Source organism: Trachymyrmex septentrionalis, unplaced genomic scaffold (genome assembly GCF_001594115.1).
Source record: "Trachymyrmex septentrionalis isolate Tsep2-gDNA-1 unplaced genomic scaffold, Tsep1.0 scaffold83, whole genome shotgun sequence".
In the NCBI taxonomy this organism is placed as follows: domain Eukaryota; kingdom Metazoa; phylum Arthropoda; class Insecta; order Hymenoptera; family Formicidae; genus Trachymyrmex; species Trachymyrmex septentrionalis.
Genome location: NW_017306018.1, coordinates 2,594,791 through 2,614,479, shown reverse-complemented (window position 1 = coordinate 2,614,479; position 19,689 = coordinate 2,594,791). Strand labels below are relative to the sequence as shown.

Genomic DNA, 19,689 nt, shown 5'->3' with positions numbered 1-19,689 from the left:
TATAGCAAGTCAGCAATCTATTAAAATTATAATATATAATTTAGAATTGATTATATTCACTGATACAATATCAATCTTAACTGTGAGAGAATATAATTCAACGCAAATGATATATATGTCCAAAAGACAAAAGAACTAAGCGCTGTCGTTTTTGTTATTAGAAAATAAACTTAACAAATAAATGTCATCTAGACATTCGGTGTCTTTTTTTTAATTTATACCATTTAACTTTCTTTTAAATGTAGTGTTTCCGAAATGAGTCTTATTATAATTCCGTATCCATTATTCTGACATTCTTCCAATCCAAATTATGATTGTATTGTAATATATGTTTCGTTATAACCGAATGCTTAGATTATAAAAGAATAAATTATAGAAGAATGCTTAGAGAGTCAAACTTTATAATTTTAATATGCTCATTTATTCTGGTATTAAGTTTCCTCTTCGTCTGTCCCACATAAAAAATGTCACAATTGTTACATTGAATCTTATAAATTACATTATTATTCTCAGAGAGAAATCACTTTTTTGTTTTTATGTATTTTTATAAATTTGTCAAAAAAAAAAAAAAAAAAAAAATTGCTACTAGACTGCTGCTAACTTGCCATTATATATAATTTGTATTTATCTTCATATTAATGTAAGTGTTGCATAACCTTTATTCTTTATTCCTTGATAATTATTTAATTTTGTTAATTGACATTATAAATTTCAAGCGTTTGTTTTGCGTTGTGCTTTTGTTCTAATAAAATTTTTATATATACACGTACATAAAGTTATAACTTATTATCGGTTTACCATATATTTTTAAGTGTTAAAGATAGTTTTTAAGTATAAATTATAAACTGTTAATGTCTTTCAATTCTGTTAATCTTTCTCTTAATTTTAATGATAATTTATTCTATTTAGTTTATCATATATTATTAAGGACGTACATATACGTCTTTTTATATGATTTGACATCAAGCTACATCATTAATATGACTGGAATTTATTCATTTATTCATATTGACTACCCTTTCTCGCTATTAACCGATGAATTGGTTCGGAACATGACTCTTGATCATGACTCTTCATCACATCGTTTATTTTTATCAAGTTTGACTACATATGATATGGTTGCGATATATCGTCCTTTGTAACACGAGAATGAGATGATTCTTGGAAATCTGTTATATTATCTATTGTAACTCGAATGTGTGAGATGATTCATAATATGTTAATATAATTAGATATTTGGATATTTATGTATTTCTACGGCTGATGAGTAAAATAGAACTAAATATAATCGAAACTTATCGTCAGAAAATTATAATTTGTGATTAATAAATATTATTTAGTACACCTAACTATAACTCGTTTAATGTATTGACCTGGGTTTTATTATTTATTAATTTGTTTGTTGTAAGTTATAAGAAAATAATTAATATTATTTATATTGTAATATATCTGATATTATTTTTAATATGAAAATCTGTGAGAATTTAAAGAATTACTGATTGATCAACTGTAGAGATATAAGAAAATAGTGAAGATTCTTCTTTGTTGTAAGATCTCTGGAAATTGATTGTCAAATTCGTTATTATATCTTCGTAATTCGTAACAAGAATAGCTTATCTGCTTGCTAGTAATGAAATGCAGTTATCGAAAAACATATCTTTGTATCTATTCATTGTATATACATCAAGAATATATACTCACTGTTTTTTACGTCCAGGAAACCGATCAGTGTCGACAGAAGACCGGCTAGAGCAACAGGGCTGAGCAGCTGTCTGTCACTATGATAAGGCGACAGGGTGAGCGTGCCCTTACCCAGATGCGTCAAGCCTTGTGCGATGCGCACCATGAAGAGATTGTTAGGATCCTTCGCGTGGAATTGAGCCAGCTGTCTCAGCATGGCGGCTAATCGCGCATTATTCGTGCCGGCACCGACCAGTCCCATGGCGAATATTGCGTTGTGCGCTACTTCGGGATCACTGTCGTGCGAGAACTTTGACAGCGTATCCAAGATGTTTAGTTTTGGATTCGATACAGAGATAAGACCCAGAGCGAGTGGTACCGAGCGGCGAATCACGGGTTCGCAATAACGCAGCAAGTGGCCAAAGGTTCTGTAAGCCATCTCGGCACCAATCTCCTCTCCCATAGCGATCAAGGCAATGCCAAGAACGGCAATAGCCTGTCTGGAACTGAGATCTTTCTCTTTCTCCTCCTTCTTCTCCTCTTTCTTATCTTTATCTTTACGCTCACTTTTTTCCTCCTTCTCGTTGCTCGATTCATAATGCTCTGAGCAGATATGCAACAAGTGTTGGATCTTGAGGACATTTCCTGTACCAGCATATGCACATACCTCCACTAGTGTTGTCGACATCGACCTGAATGGCTCATGAACGATCTCTAAAGCTGCTATGATCGCTTCTGCAGCTTCTTGTTTACCTAGGAAACACAATCCCAAACCAAGTGCCAAAAATCGCGCGTATGTATCTTTGAGATCAGATTCCGACTTATCCATTAATGTGTGCATAATCGCCGTAGTGACATAAGCGTTACAAGAACCGGCAGCAACCATTCCTAATGCTAAACCAGTCATACCCAAGACTTCCCAGCTCGACTTGGTATCACTGAGAACCGGTGTCAGCAAACCTAATACGCCTTCTCTGTTTGAACCGGCGTACGCAATACCGAGACCGACAATGGCGCCAATGCGCATAGTGTTGCTACTATGCAACACATAGTCGGAAAGCAGAGCCAAGGCAGGATCACACTCGTTTCTGACACCGCAATTGACAATTCCGCAAGCCAATAGAGCGCCAGACTTGATATAGTCTTCCGACGAATATAAATATTTATCGATCGGCGTCAGGCCACCATCGACGTCCCATAGTAAGATCAGACCTAGGGATGCAGTCGCACTCAGCATGCCATGCTCCTTGTTTTTGTATAGCCATTTGTTACCGTCCTCAATCAGCAGTTTATCATGGCCAAACGCAGCGTTTACAAAACCGTTGACGAAACTTGCTGCGAGATTCTGCCGTGCTGAATCAACTTGACCGCCACCAAATGGTGGTCGCGAGTTCTCCAAGTGAGATTTATAGACATCCTCAGGTGTCTTTGGCTCCATTATATCCAATTCACGTGCCAAGTTCAGGAAGTGATTGTTCAAGTGGGAGTTAGACATTATCTCAAAGAGGTCATCGTCTTCTATCGTAGCTTCATGTAGTTCCAGGAAGATTTGTTGACGACCTAGCATAAAGGCCAGTTGCTTTTGCACAGAACTAAAAAATCAAACATAAAGAGTTGAGCTTTCTGCTTGGAAAATATCAATCATTATTTAATAATGATAGTAAGAAAAAAGTTATTAACTCCAATGACAATTTGGGTCCTTTTTATCCAGTGCAAATTTTTTTACTGTTCTAGACTGTTCAAAAAAATTTAGGGTTACTTTTCAATATTTCTATTACATTATCAAATAGTTTTTAATTCAAATGTGAAAACCTTTATTTAATAAAAATTGAAATTTGAGCAAAAACAAGGGTAAAATTGGAAAGTGAAGTTTCACTTGCTCCAAAAAAGAAGCAGTTTGCAGAGGATTAAAAAATGGAGGATTAAAAAATATCTAAACAAAAAGATCAGAAAAAGTAAGTTTTATACTTACAGATCTCGACAGTTTGTGAAGATCGATTCAATAAGTGGTAAATCATTCAGTTGCATCGCCAGCCTAATTGCTTGCGGATATTGACCAAATTTACGATATAACTTGCAGGCGACATGAAGAAGGGTGCTGTTCTCTGGATCAGCTACATATGATACGCAACTTGTAAGATAAAGACATACTCGCTGATAAGCACTTTCATCAACATACTGTTCCAGCAAATCCAACCTCTCAATCTCCATTAGGAGGTCACATGCTTCTGTTTCTGCATTATGTGCCATGTTGTAGGGTACAATCTCATGCACCAGAGCGATAAGTTTCTTGTTCGTTGCTTCAACGTTGTCACCTGTTACCTCGTCCCATTCTCCTGCTAGTTCTCCTGACAAATGTCTAACGTATTCATGTCCCCATTCACCGATTGCCAGTGCTGAGCCTGTTAGTCTATATTTTAAACACTCCCGGCCCTCGCCCATTGTCATTGCCAAAACGGAAATAACATCTGAACATAATTCCTTATTTTTTACATTGGTCATTTTTTCATGTATGTTTTTCATAGTATCATAGTGAGGTCGCATAAATTTCAATGGCTTCGGAACACTTGTCATTGATGTTGTTGATGCACGAATATGCGAACGTAAAGATTCTAAGGCAGGATAGTGCAGTTTGGTGTTAGCATCCTGCAGGCGCTCCACAAGTAAAGTTAATTCTTCCTGTAGAAGCTTATCTTCTTCTGACTAAAGAACAAAGTCAAGTTCTTATTTTATATTTTATATACAATTTTTATTTTATTTTATATATATCTAGCTTTCTCCTCTAAATATATTAGATTGTACGTCAAAATATATTGTCTAATATTTAAAAAAATATAAGTGTTTTAAGAAACATACATTCATAAAATAAGTGGTCAGTATTAGAGAAAACAAACAAAAGAAATTGCAAGAATAGCGAATCATCTAATGACAAGTTATTACAAGACAAAGATAACTGACTTCAATTTAATGTAAATTATAAGAAAAACGTTGAATTAATAATTTTATTTATATACTGACGCAAAAATTGCAGATTTAATCAACGATAAAATGTCGCTGTTCGATGACAACGCAACAGTATCCGATGCAGGTTAATTTCTTACCAGTTCATTTTTATCGTCCTCTTTGCCGTTCTTCACTTCTTTAACCGGTTTTGCTTCTGTTTTAATGCTTTCCGGCATTTTATTCACTTATTTTATACACAAATATATGAAACAAACACACGATTTCTTCTTCAATTCTCTAGTTTGAAGTTTGAGGTTACTAAGACGAGTATTCAAGAGGTTTTGCGAGTCACCATCATGGACACACTATATAGAGTGGCGATCGTATACTAATTTAAAACACAGGATTCATAAATATGTGCATACGGCAGTCGATTGAGCCGATGTATGTATAAAGAAAATTAGATAAAGAAGAAAGAGAATAAAAAGATAAGAAAGAAGAACAGAAGTTTGAAAAACTGGAAAATATATTTAAAAATTTACAAGGTTTGTTCTTTTTAACTGAACTTCTTGCACCGTTTATCTTACAATTAGTTTAGTATTTTCTCTTCTTTTCAACGTGGAAAAAAAAGAGGGAGAATTAGTTTCAAAAAATTTAACTAAAAAGAGTAGACATATTATTGGGATCTATTATTAAATAATAATTAAAAATTAATGACTAATCAGTAAGAAAAGTAATAATTTCAAGTTTAATGAACTTTGCTTTGATTGGTAACCAACTTCCAATTCAATTTCAATCTCAATCTGTAGATAGTCTGATATGGGCATATTTTTTTCCCTGCAGTTATCATCTCTGTTAATCAAACTTTGATAATAACTTTGATGACATTGAAATCATAATTTTAAAGAAAAATCGAATATTATTGAATTCTAAATGTATAAATACATCTATTAAACTATGCATATTTATTTATGAAATAATATTTATGTAATAAAAAATCATGATTTTAATAATGCATGAACCAAATATTTATGTTAATAATAGCAAATTTATATCAATTGTCGATAATGTCAACGTTCTTTAATTACCTCCGGGCCCTTGGGGCTCTTTTTATATTGCCGAAAATTTGCCCAGGGTTGACGATCTTTAATAGTATCTCGTCGGTGGTACAAGTAAACAAGGTGCAATTACGGGAATTAAACATTCGTCAACATTCGTTGAATTCCGTAACTGTTCGTCACTCGTCTACTCGTCACAGGGAGTGTCTAGCTAGCGATGTAGCGTCGCAGGTTGATGACTAAAAACTCGTGATTTTGTTTAACGTATTTTTTTAATTTTATCTCTCTTCGAAAGCTTTATTCGTTACATAAGATCTAATACATTTAAGTGAATCCGATATCCATATTTGCAGCGAATGCCTCGATCGAATTATCGCTCACCGAAACATGCGAACAAGAATACCATGAATTAACAAGGTGATCATTGTCAGGGAGTGTCTTCAAGAGTTTCGCTTTGTCAGTTCTATTGAATTTCTCGAAGTCACGTTTCAATGTTGTGACATTCTCGATCGAAAGATTAATAAAATACTCGAATCTTGAATCTGGAAATTATAAAATGTCTGTTGTATAGAGTTACAAAATGTCCGCAATGATGTCTCGTTTATTAATCATCGCGGTGTTCTCGCTACTTCTCTCACTTCCCGCATTTACACAAAATATCCTATACGGAGAAGAATACAAGTGTCCCCAGCATTGGATACGATTCCAAGAGTCGTGTTATCGTTTTGTCAAAAGCCCGCTGAGACCACGAGAAGATGCACGCAGAAATTGTCAAGCATTCCAAAGTGATCTGCTTACCATTAATACAATGGAGGAGCATGGATTCATACTTTATCAGTTGTTGTGGCAAGATCCACAACATCGTAGATGGTACACTGGAATCAAACTCCAAAGTGGCCTATGGATAAATGAGCCAGACAGTACAACATTGATAAACATGGATAATGCTTTTCTACCTGAGCCTGTGGATAATATACTAGGAAGAGATTATTTAGCATATTCCTATTCCAATAGTCTCCAGCGTTGGGGACTAGAAAAGGTTACTGGTAGAGAAGAATTGTTGTATATTTGTGAAGCACCTATTGCTACTCTTCACAACTTGGTGGAAGAGGATCGTACTTATCAATACGGAATCAACATTGACAACCCACTTCAAATACCAAGGGGACCATATTTTATAAAGCAGCCCATAAACAAAGTATTTGATCAGTCAAAGAGAAATGTAAGAAATGATGTTTCTCTGAGCTGTTTGGCAGGTGGTTATCCTACACCTACTTACGAATGGTTCAAGGAGACATATGTAAACGATTTACTTGTTGCGATGAAAATTGATCCTCTTCTAGACAGAAAATTTACCGTGAGCGGTGGGACACTTATCATCTATAATCCGGATTCGGTAAGAGATCTTTTAGTTTCTTTTTTAAATATCATATGTTATTTTAAAAGTTATATTGAGATATATAAATTAATATATTAAGCTAATATATAAGTTAATGAATTCAATGATTTCATTATTTATTGTTTATAGAAAATAGATTCTGGCTTGTATCATTGTAAGGCAACTAACAAATTTGGCACGATTATTTCTGAGAGTGCTGAACTGTCATTCGGATTCATCAATGAGTTTAATTTAAAACGTTCCGAAGAACGCGGAGATAATCATTGGGGTAAAGTAATGTATTGCGATCCACCACAGCATTTCCCAGATGTATCATACTATTGGGTGCGTGAATACTTTCCCAATTTCGTCGAGGAGGATAAACGCGTATTTGTCTCACACGATGGAGCGCTTTACTTTTCTGCATTGGAAACAATTGATCGAGGAAATTATTCTTGCTATGTTCAGAATATTGCATTCGATATCGGACGTAATGGCCCATTCTTTCCATTAAAAGTGGACATGCACTGTAATTACTTTGGATTTTGTTTTACACATCTAATAGAATAGAAAACGTCATAGTAAATATAACTTTCTAAATTTTTCAGCTTCCTTCCAGCAGTTGAAATTCCCTAACAATTTTCCAAAAGCGTTTCCGGAAGCACCAGTAGCTGGTGAAACTGTTAGATTGGAATGCATTGCGTTTGGATAGTAAGTTACTATCAATACTTTGTTTTATATTTCTTTTACATATATATGCGAATGTTTTTTCTTGTGCGGAGGGATAAAAGCGATAATGGTGTGTCACTTTTTTTTAACTTATCAATTTAAAATCACTGGTGCAGTCTATTGAAGCAAATATATTGAAATCTTTTATTTTTTGAAATTGTAATTAAGTAATAACTTACATTAAGTGTAACTTACATCACTATGGTTTTCACCTCTCCATATATGGATTTTGTGAATATAATGAATAATTTATTTCCCTAGTCCTGTTCCATCATACAATTGGACAAAAAGAGGTTCTATCTTGCCACGTGGAGCATATACGGCAAGTTTCAATCGGGTATTGATATTACCTCGTGTACACGTGGAGGATCAAGGCGAATATGTTTGCCGAGTGTATAACGACAGACTAGCCATCGAAAATTCTGTGCAGTTGACCATACAGGCGGCGCCTAATTTCACTATCCCGTTGGTTGATAAGCACATGGATGATCATGCGGATTTAACTTGGACCTGTGAAGCATTCGGCATACCAGATGTCACTTACAATTGGTTTAAAAACGGAGAACTTTTGGACATGTATAATCTACCACCTGAAGAGAGAGATCGTTATACTATACAAGATAATGTACTAAATATACGCCATGTGGATTCTGAAAGGGATCAGGGCATGTATCAATGCCGCGCGAGGAATCAGCTGAAAACAACATATTCATCGGCTCAACTTAGAGTCTTGTGTGAGTACTTTATATATTCTCTTTCAATATTCAACTGTGCAGTGTGAATGAAAAATAATGAATCACTAGGTTCTTTGTATTATTATGTTAAATATATGACATTATATAATATCTCTTTGATATTTCAGCATTGAAACCTTCCTTCAAGAAACGGCCTATGGAATCTGAGACATATGCGGCTGAAGGAGGTAACGTTACTATTGTATGCAATCCCGAAGCCGCACCTAGGCCGAAATTTATTTGGAAGAAAGATGGGAATATAATCGGATCGGGCGGTAGGCGAAGAATTTTAGAAACTGGAAATCTTATTATCAGTCCGGTATCACGAGACGACGAAGGGACATACGTGTGCACAGCGACGAATCAGTACGGGAATGATGAAACCCGTGGACGACTGATCGTGCTACGTAAGTCAATCATTTAATACTCAAGGAAATCTTGAATTTATAAGAAGATATATGTTTACGCAAAAAGATATTAACAGATTGCATTAAATTGTATATCAGTAATTAAAAAATAAATTTGACATTTATTGTTTATGTTGTTTATATTTAAATTTGCGTTATATCGTAAAAATTTGAGTTTTTTATATAACAATTGATTTATATATAAATTTAATTTATATATGTAATTATATAAAATTGTTTATACATGCAGGTGGACCACAATTTGTCCAAAGATTGCCATCACAGATAGTTCTGTATTATAATAATAATCTGACATTACACTGTTTGGGTCATATTGACGAAATGTTAGATATAGCGTATATCTGGACGCATAATGGTATGCGTATCCGTGATAAGGATTTGCAGAATAATCCACGATTAAATATCGATGGCGAATATTTGAATATTATAAATGCCACATTTACTGAAGCTGGTGAATACGAATGTATCTTGAAAAGCGCCGTTGGCGCAATATCGAGCAAGCTTAATCTTATCGTACAGGGACCACCGGGACCACCTGGTGGAGTACAAGTTATGAATGTCATTAAAACTTCAGCCACATTACGGTGGAGCGACGGTGCCATGAATGGCAAACCAATAACTATGTATACAATCAGTGCGAGAACAGAATGGAATCAAACGTGGTTTCCTCTCGTAGAAAGTAAGTTTGATATTTTATAATTATGATTACTTACAGAAACGATTTCAACAATGAGTATTTATTAATTATGATGCTTCCAATATTAAATTAAATATTCCAACGCTTCTTCATTATATCTGTTTTCTCTTTTAGTCTAACATGAGCACATATATGATTGCTTTTAGATATTACGGCTTTTGAAGTGGATAGGTACAATGGTCGAAAAGAGGTGAATCTCGAGAACGTTCTGAATCCTTACTCCTCTTACGAATTCCGTGTGTTTGCTTTCAATGAATTTGGTTACGGTTCGCCATCGTTACCCTCACCTCGATTCAGCACTCCGCCCGATAAACCTAGGAAAGCACCGTTGAATATTAGCGGTGGCGGAGGAAAAATTGGTGACCTCACGATCACGTGGGATCCTCTCAATCCGTCCGATCAGAACGGTCCTGGAGTCTATTACAAGATATTCTGGCGTCGCAAAGGATATGAAAAGGAATTTCAGTCGTTATCCCTGCGCGAATATGGCAATATCGGTAGCAGTGTCGTGTCGATTCCACAGCAGTATTACTACACAGAATACGAAGTGAAAGTACAGGCGATCAATGACATGGGTGAGGGACCTGTATCTAATATCGAGACAGTTTACAGCGCGGAAGACATGCCGCAAGCTGCGCCGCAACTAGTGTACTCCATGAGTTACAACAGCACCAGCTTGAATGTTACTTGGCAACCTATTGAGCAGACCCGCGAGCGAGTGCGAGGCAAGCTGATCGGCCACAGAATCAAGTATTGGCAGAAGACTATTTCCGAAGAGGATGCTACTTATTATTTATCACGCACTACTCGTCCTTGGTCACTTGTTGTTGGATTGCAGCCAGATACATATTATTATGTAAAGGTAAAGCTGAAAAAGATAAAGTTCGTTATTTGCATTTCTGTACGAACTACTGAGAATATACTTAATAAATTTTAAATATAATATGCTTAGAAAAATTTAACTACAAAGTGTTAATAGTTTGAAATATTTATTATATGCTATATTAATTATTTAAAGAATATATAAATAGAAAGATTAAAAATTTATTGACAAACTTATAAATTGTAAGGAAGATTTAAATGAGGATCAAATTTGTTAAAGGTAATGGCCTATAACTCTGCCGGAGAAGGTCCGGAGAGTGCACGATTTTTAGAGCGAACTTATCGCAAACCACCGCAGAAACCACCGTCCTCAGTAAATATATATGGTGTAAACCCATCTACGATAAGGGTCGTCTGGCGTTATGTGACACCGAGTCTGGAGGAAGAACCATTGATTGGATACAAAATACGTGTATGGGAATACGATCAAGATATGAGCACGGCTAATGATACGATAGTAGCAGGTGGTTCCAAGCTAGAGGCTTACGTCAATAATCTAAGTCCAGGCAAGAGGTATCGTCTAAGAGTGCTCGGATTCAGTAACGGTGGTGACGGCCGAATGTCGAGTCCTACCCATTCATTTCAAATGGGTGATACTGAAGCCTTTAGGAGCAGCGCTGGAAATAATATCTTAGACATCACTTTGGGGATAATTTTCTTGTTGCTTTTACGAATCTACGATTACATATAATATAACGTATAATATAACATTAGTAACTGAAGGCTATAATGGTTAATGATCATAATTTCGTACAGTTCTCTTAAATCGAAAAACTAAAATATTTTACGAAAACAAATGTTAAATGAGATTTAACAAGAGATTAGATCTTTTTACCTTTAATGAAGTTGATATTATGAGCTGGATTAATCTTTCACGGGCTAAAAATTAATATTGCTACGTCATTAGTGATTTAACGATGTAGTCACTTTTGTTCTTACTATTTTAACAACGATAGCTCTCAAGTACTTCCGTAACTTATTTTTTAAGAAGAATTATGGTACTATGAGGAGACTGAAACCGATCTGCATTTGACCCAAATATTGTGAAAAATAATACACAGTGAGTTCAGCATAATTTTTATTCTATATGATGAAAAGAATACTCTGTCTATAATATATGTTTTTCGGCATATATACTAACGATACTTAAAAACTCACAAACAATGTATTCTTTTTTATCATGCAGCTAATGACATATATTGGATGTACAAATAAGTTCTCATTGTTTTCTCTTCAATAGATGTTGTCAGTACTGCATACATGTAATTTAAGATGGTAACATATTTAAGTATTAGGTATCTAAGTAAGATTTAAGATTTAGTATACGACATTAAAGTACAGTGTAAACAACAAATTTTTTTATTGCATTGAAAATGTCAAATTTTGAGTCAACAAAACGGCATTTGCGGGAAGTTTTGCTGCATTATTTTATTTTAAAGAAAATACCGAAAGTCATCGTTTGCTTGTAGAAGCTTATGGTGAACATGCTTTGGAAAATACTTGCAGAGAGTAGTTCAGAAAATTTAAATGTAATGATTTCGACGTGAAAGACGAAGAACATGAAGGTGTACCAAAAAAAAATTTAAAGATGCAGAATTGGAAACATTGCTGGATGAAGATCCATGCCAAACAGAAACAGATTTAGCAATGGCATTAAATGTTACCCAACAATGTATTTTCCAACGTCTACATGCGATGGGAATGGTTCAAAAGCAAGAAAATTGGTATGTTACCATTTTAAATTATATGCACGCAGTATTGGTAACAACATCTATCAACATCATTAGAAACAACATCATTAGAAAATATGACAATATCTATTAGATGGGAACCTATTTGTATACCCAATAATTATGTATATATACACATACATATAATTATGTATATATACACGAAGTAGTAAATAACATACGCAAAATTTATATATATTTTTTATATTTATTCATATGTATACTTTTTTATTGTCATTCTTATAAAATTTATAGATGCTAAACTTCAAATGTTAAATGCCTGTTCTTTTTATATACAAAATTGTCAAATCTTTATTTCGTAATTTTAAAATAATATTCTACCTCATTCCATGGTATATTTTCGAAATAAGTGAAGTAATTTCGAATATATCACACACGTTGAATGATATCTAAAAATAATTCAGAGATACAGAATTTGGGATTTAAATTTCTACACAGATTATTAAATCAGCAATTTATAAAAAATAGGTGAACATATTCACTTTACAATGTACAAATTGTACTATATAAGACAGTCTACTAGTAACAAAAACAACAGCACATTGATAATAAATATTTATACTATGCTATTATGATGCTTTGTAAACACAATCTAAGATAACAAAAATATGCATGTCCAGAAATATATAGATGCCATTTGATCTAATGCGAGATAAATAATTATGAATTTTTGACAGAAAGACGTAAAAGGATTAACTCATAAAAAATATATTTAATGTTAATGAATATCATACTATATATATTAACACAATTTATTAATGATTAAGAATTTATAACCACTGATAACAAATAAGAACGATGTAACGTGCTAGTGTAAAAAGCAACGTAATTTTCCGTCCATATAATATATACAGAAATAAAGATTGAACACTTGGCTAATTTTGACAATACTGCGAATTTGTTAATCATTGAATTATTCTAATATTGTATTATTAAAATTTTAATCAATACTGAATTGAATATTATTATATCTATGATATAATTCTTTTACAAAATTGCGTCTATTATATATTTAATATTATTAACATTGATTAATATTTTACATTTTATATCATTCTCTTTATATATATTTTCAGAGTTGGCAAGTAACGTTGTTACAAGTTATTTTTTTGGTAACGAATGGATAATGTTACATTTTCTTCAAATGAGTAACGCAGTTACATTTTTGAGGTAATGGTAACGATTTTACTAGCTACTTTCATCGTTACTTTATTTCTAGCCACGTAAAAGTTTTTGTAACTATATCGTGTGTGTGTGTGTGTGTGTATGTATATATATATATCATACATACATATCATTTATCAGTTTTTGAACTTTATTTCTTTACTAAAAGATAGAATTCTGACTTTTCTTCAGAATATTTACCACCAAATGCATATAATAGCATTTTTTATTGACATAACTAGTGTGCACTCAATAATGCATTTTAAAGTTGTTGTACACAAATCAACATAAAGATATATGTTTAAAAATATAAAAACGAGTTAAACCGCGAAATCCTCAATACATTTTATTATGCTATTTGATAAAATATACTTTGAGCATTTTATTAATCGAGATATCCCATTTTTATGTCAGATTAGAATAGTGTATAAAGGTTTTAATGTGCACTAAATTCTGCCAATGAAAAATGCTATAATATTCTATGTAGTGTCAAGAAAAAAAATAACGAAAAAGTAGTGACAGTAACGGTAATGAGATACTTTTGGAAATCAGTAACGATATCGAATTACTTTTTAGGAAAAAGAACGGTAACAAATTATTTTTATGAGGTAACGCCAATCCTATATATTTTATATATTATACTCTTTATATATATATATATATATATACATTATTATTGAAAAAAAAAATTGGTAAAAAAATGTGACGGTATTAGAATAATTCAAAGATATATAAGAAAAGTTTTTTTATATAAACCAATAGTGTTCACCAAGTGTTCTTCTATAAGATATAAATAAGTATCAAATATTATATCATTATTTGATTATTGTATTATCTACAATAATTTAAAGAGCGTATATGTTTTTGATATGTTTCTTTTTATATTAGTATACAACGAAATTCGTAAATGTGTTTATTAATTTATATTATACTTAAGTATGCAGTCAAACTCTTACTACAAATGCTTTGAAACATTTGATTGACTAATTACAAGAAAGAATTTTATTAATTGACCGATTAAAGAACGCTTTAAAGCATTTGTAGCACCAGGTTGACGTAAATAACATTTAGTTCATACGCAATGCAAATAATGAAGAATAAGAAAATGATAGAATTGTTCTAATTTCTGATTAACGATATCGGTTGCTTAATTAGAAGCAATTAGACATAATAGGTACCAGTAGCAATATCAATTTCTCCAATTTAGTATTTTCTTTTTTTATGCATTATTATGTACATGTATTGTATCGCAGATATACATATATATATACACACGTATATAATATACATTTTTTACAATTATAACTTGTTCTTTACTTTTTGTAACAATTTTATAACATGCATATATATTTTCAATTATTTGTACCTTTTTTATGTATTCTACATTGGGGCTGTGGTTAAAGTCTCACTATAAATGTTTTGAAGTGTTTAAATTGACCAATTAGAAACAAGAATTTTATGAATTGACCAGTCAAAAAACGCTTTAAAGCATTTGTAACATCGCGTTGATATCTATAGTAATGATAAGTTGTACCTTATATTATCCTCGAGGAGGGAAAGAATGTCTTGTACCATTCATATTGCCTGCCGTAGATCACGTGGTGTGCTTCTCTTTTCCCCCCTTTTTTTTTGCATTCGAGATATCGATTTTAGAACGCATGGTCACGCGCGACAGACAAGTTCAGCTGATAGCCGGCTATTATCTCGTCAAAACATTACAAACAGAAGGTAACAATATTAATTGTGACGTTGAACTGCAACTCCAAGGAAGATTAGTTATCTAAATCATTGGCGCCTCGATTGTGAAAACAAGACTAGCAATCTTTTTTTTTTCTCGTTCTTTGCGTTATTGGAGGTTAATCATGTTACGAGTGTTCAGCCGCTCAATGCGCTCGGTGCAGCTGTTCAGGAATAGCACGAGGATCATTTCCGTGTCGAACGCGAGGAACCTGAATTTACTGGAGTACCAGAGCAAGGAACTCTTGCGAGACTCTGGCATAAAGGTGCAAAATTTCACTATCGTCGATGACCTAACTCAGACGAATTCCGCCTTGGAGAAGCTACGTGAGTGTTTCTCAGAATGTTTCTCATCATTTCTTACGTATATTTGAGTTAGAGCTCATAATGCACAATATTATGCTTTTTCTAATCTATACAAAATAATACTATCTGTTAGGAGTCATCTGTAACTTGATAATTTACGTAAAAGCCGACATAACTGTGTGTATTTTGCAGCTTTCTATTTCTTGCAGACACCGATGAGTTTGTTATCAAGGCTCAAGTCTTGGCTGGTGGTCGTGGTAAAGGCTGGTTCGATAATGGATTTAAGGGAGGTGTACATCTTACTAAAGAGTAAGTATTGATTATAATTTAATTAATTATTTAAAAAAAAATAAAATTTCTTAAACGGAGTATTTTATTTATTGATAGATAAATTTTTATCATAATTGTTTCAATAATAAAATATATATTTGATTTTAGAAAATATATTTAAAATAATTAATAAGAGATAATATTTTTATTCTCTTCCATTTCTTTTATTAAAGATGATATGTAATTTATATATCTTTTTTTTATGATCATTTATAGTATTTTGTTTTATGATTTATTTTAGTCTTTTTCTTTCCCTTTTAACAGCCGTAATGCTGTTACAAATTATGTGAAGAATATGTTAGGTCATCGGCTCATCACTAAACAGACTTCAAAAGATGGCATATTGGTGCAGAAAATTATGATAGCTGAATCGGTGAACATTGCGCGCGAGACTTATATTTGTATTCTCATGGATCGTCAGCATAATGGTCCTGTGCTGATAGCGTCTCCAGCAGGTGGCATGGATATTGAGGCAGTTGCAGAAAAATATCCTGAACAAATCAAAACCGTTACATTAGACATTTATCATGGAATCGATGACGAAATAGCAAAGGACGTGTGCGTTTTTCTGGGATTTTCTGATACGGATATTTTAAAAAAAGCCATATATGAATTGAAAAATCTCTGGAAATTATTTGTGGATATCGATGCTCTGCAAGTTGAAATAAATCCATTAGTGGAGACGACAGACAAGCAAGTAGTAGCAGTAGATGCAAAAATCACATTCGACGATAATGCCCAATTTAGACAACAAGATCTATTTGCTCTAGAAGACGTCAGTGAGAAAGATCCCAGAGAAGTGGACGCGTCGCGATTTAATTTAAATTATATTGGCATGGATGGTAATATAGGATGTTTAGGTAAAGTACTTAATGTTAATTAATGTATGTTGTTAATTAATATTTTTGCGATACATTAATCTTTGACTGCCACGCAGCATTACATTTTGTCTCAAAAAGTATCACACAATTTGATAATACACTCATCTACCGCACTTCTCAGAACTTGATTAGGCTTTATAATTAAACTAGCATACAGATTTTTATAATTTACTTTTGATTACTCAACAAATAAGTAAATAGAGAATTAAAAAAATAATGTTATATGGTTGTTATATAGTGTATTATTGTGTACTGTGAGAATTAATATATAATAAGCAGTTAATGTATAAACAAGAATGTTTTTATATTTGCACGTGTAGTAAATGGAGCTGGACTAGCCATGGCTACAATGGATATTATTAAGTTGAATGGAGGATTACCAGCTAATTTCTTAGACGTTGGCGGTAATGTGAAAGAGGATCAAGTTTTTCAGGCATTTAGAATTCTCAGTCAAGGTATGTAATACATCGATTATTTAAATACAAACATACAAAGTAAACTAATTTCTTTTTTTTTTGTCAGATCCAAAAGTCAAAGTAATTCTCGTTAACGTTTTTGGAGGTATTGTAAATTGTGTAACGATAGCGAAAGGAATTATCGCAGCATCACAAAATTTAGGACTTAAAATACCGCTTGTTGTAAGGCTAGAAGGTAAGTACTTTATCTCTTTTTTTATTAGCTTAATTCTTTTATTATTTTTATCTATAAGTTCTATAATTTTATGATATATATTTATTTTTATTTGGTTTGTTGTAATACAATTTATAAATAAATTTGAAGTATTTTTTGGTAATTTAATTTTTCAGGTACTAATGTGACAGAAGCCAAAAAAGTTTTATCCGAATCTGGATTGCCCATTCTTACAGCGAACAACTTGGATGAGGCGGCAAAAAAAGCGGTAATCTCTGTAAAACTATAATCATATCAGTACGATGATACACTGTCGACTCATATTTTTTTAAGACTGGAACTTATGGTTTTAATGTAAAGAAACAATAACTTTACATGAATAACTTGGGATAAGGAATTGTTTATACGACTTTTTCACAATAGCATATCCCGTGTGAATATTGTTACGTCGATTGTTTTATATAGTATTTGATTTTTACGTATTCGCATATGTTTACGTTAACATGTTACGTACTGTTACATATCGTTGTTGAACTTCGCTTTCGATTCATTATCTGCAGTGGCATACATTCCGATTGCGTTTTTATTAACATTGGATTAATATTTTGAAGATTATACATAGCTATTTGCTATTCTTTAATGTAAGTAAAACGGTTACTAGAATTTTGAAATATTTCAATCCTGTTAAAATAAGATCGGAATGTATTATTATATTGTGTATTATTATATTGCGTTATTGTGTAATTTAAATTGCTGACCGAGATATTTAATTTTCAAATGTAGATATATAGATTCGGAAGTGATCTTGAATGCAGGTATAAGTTTTGACTCGGTCTTGATTTGTCTCTTTACAGTTTCTTTCACAGTTAATTCGAACAATGAGCTATGCAGGATATTTTTATTTGCTTATTGTTATTTAATTATAATTTATGCGTTGATTTATTATGCAATTATACGATATGTTTTTGCGTGCCACTTAAGTAATGAACAAACAATTGCATTATTCCACGTAGTTGAATCTGGCGGCATTATTGAATTGCTCCTGCATGTATATATACACACATATATATATATATACACATATACATATACATATATATATGTATATGTCTGATACATACATTTATATTCCTTTTTAGTTTTGTAATTATAGATAAATAGATTAATTTTTATTAGGATTTGAATTAGTTTGTACTGAAAGAAAAAAATAAATATATTTTTAAATCTTTTTAGTAAAATTCTGAGAGATTTTTTATCATTCTCTTTTACTTTTACTATTTATGCTTCAAGTCTGCTGCACATTTGTAATTTTCATTCTAACTATAGAAGAGAGTTTACATTTATGTTCTTATTTATATTTTTCGAAATATATTATTATGTATCGCAGCTTTATTGTAGATTTTAATATGTTTTTTTTCTACTTTGAATGTTCGATTTACACAATATTTTTTTCATGTTATCGAACATCGTTAGATCGAGGATGACACTCAAAAGTCCGTAGACAAGATTGTTCATTTTTAGCCAACTGTGCTAATTGTCATTATCGAGAAATACAAACAGCTGATTAAATTTCCGAATTCCGGCGGAGCGAATAATCTTCGTGTGTCGAACATTATCGAAGATAGACTGTATTCCGTATTCAAGGCCCGGCAATCGCACGTGGCTGTCGCGAAAGGAAGAGCAAGATCCTTAATGCGCAATCAACTTTTCGCCCAAGTATGGTCTCCACGTCTTTATAAGTAGAAACTCTTTCGGTGGACAGAAGCAATAACTTGCTTTGAACACGCGGCGCTCGCCTGAGAGAGCGGTCCATATATGGGCAGTGATTTTTAGCATACGGCCCCGATCGACTTTTTCTACCTTTCGGACGGCGCTTGTTAGTAGGTCGTACTTTTTATAGCTAGGCATGTGGAATCGTAAAACGTAAAATGTAAATCAGAAAAAAATTGGGGAGAATAGTAGGGAGAATGTAAAGGAGATACCTTGCTTTAAAAATAAATCTTTTTCTACTTTGATTAATCATTTTCCATCACTTCTCGTTTTCTAAACATTTCGGTGTCTTAAAAGAGGATACTGGATAAATATTCTCTGTTAGCAACATCAGAGAAATCAGGGAAAAGTTAGGGAATTTTGTAAAATTTTCTGAAAAATTATAATTCTTGGCTGTGAAGAAGTTAAAGGGCTAGTTTCATCAACGTCAATTACTTGATTTGTCAATTAAATTTAAATGTTGCCAACTGTTAAACTGAAAACTTATCATCTTTAAATCAATAAATTTCTTGTTAACAAGTCTGTTACAAAATACGTAAAAATATTCAAAATGTATTATATTTATATTTCAAAATATCATTGAAAGCATTA

The 19,689-nt window shown here is 32.6% G+C and overlaps 2 protein-coding genes across 2 annotated transcripts in view; one reads left to right on the top strand and one right to left on the bottom strand.

Annotated features, from left to right (window-relative positions):
- Positions 1-4,997, bottom strand: part of LOC108754938 (26S proteasome non-ATPase regulatory subunit 2) — a 7,164-nt gene extending 2,167 nt beyond the window's left edge. Inside the window, exons 1-3 of the mRNA XM_018497610.1 lie at positions 4,782-4,997; positions 3,653-4,383; positions 1,702-3,272 (exon numbers count right to left, since the gene is read on the bottom strand). Coding sequence (XP_018353112.1) covers positions 1,702-3,272; positions 3,653-4,383; positions 4,782-4,859 — 2,380 coding nt within the window. The 5' untranslated portion in view covers positions 4,860-4,997. The remainder of the gene's footprint in view (positions 1-1,701; positions 3,273-3,652; positions 4,384-4,781) is intronic.
- An 887-nt stretch (positions 4,998-5,884) lies between these two features.
- LOC108754954 (contactin-like) lies at positions 5,885-17,945 on the top strand. Its single transcript, XM_018497633.1, has 14 exons — positions 5,885-7,077; positions 7,210-7,588; positions 7,668-7,770; positions 8,050-8,522; positions 8,651-8,929; positions 9,180-9,629; positions 9,794-10,509; positions 10,750-11,192; positions 15,300-15,508; positions 15,697-15,796; positions 16,082-16,677; positions 17,019-17,153; positions 17,221-17,349; positions 17,505-17,945. The coding sequence occupies exons 1-14, from the start codon at positions 6,262-6,264 to the stop codon at positions 17,615-17,617; spliced, it is 4,941 nt and encodes a 1,646-aa protein (XP_018353135.1). The 5' UTR covers positions 5,885-6,261; the 3' UTR covers positions 17,618-17,945.
- The last annotated feature ends 1,744 nt before the right edge of the window (positions 17,946-19,689 follow it).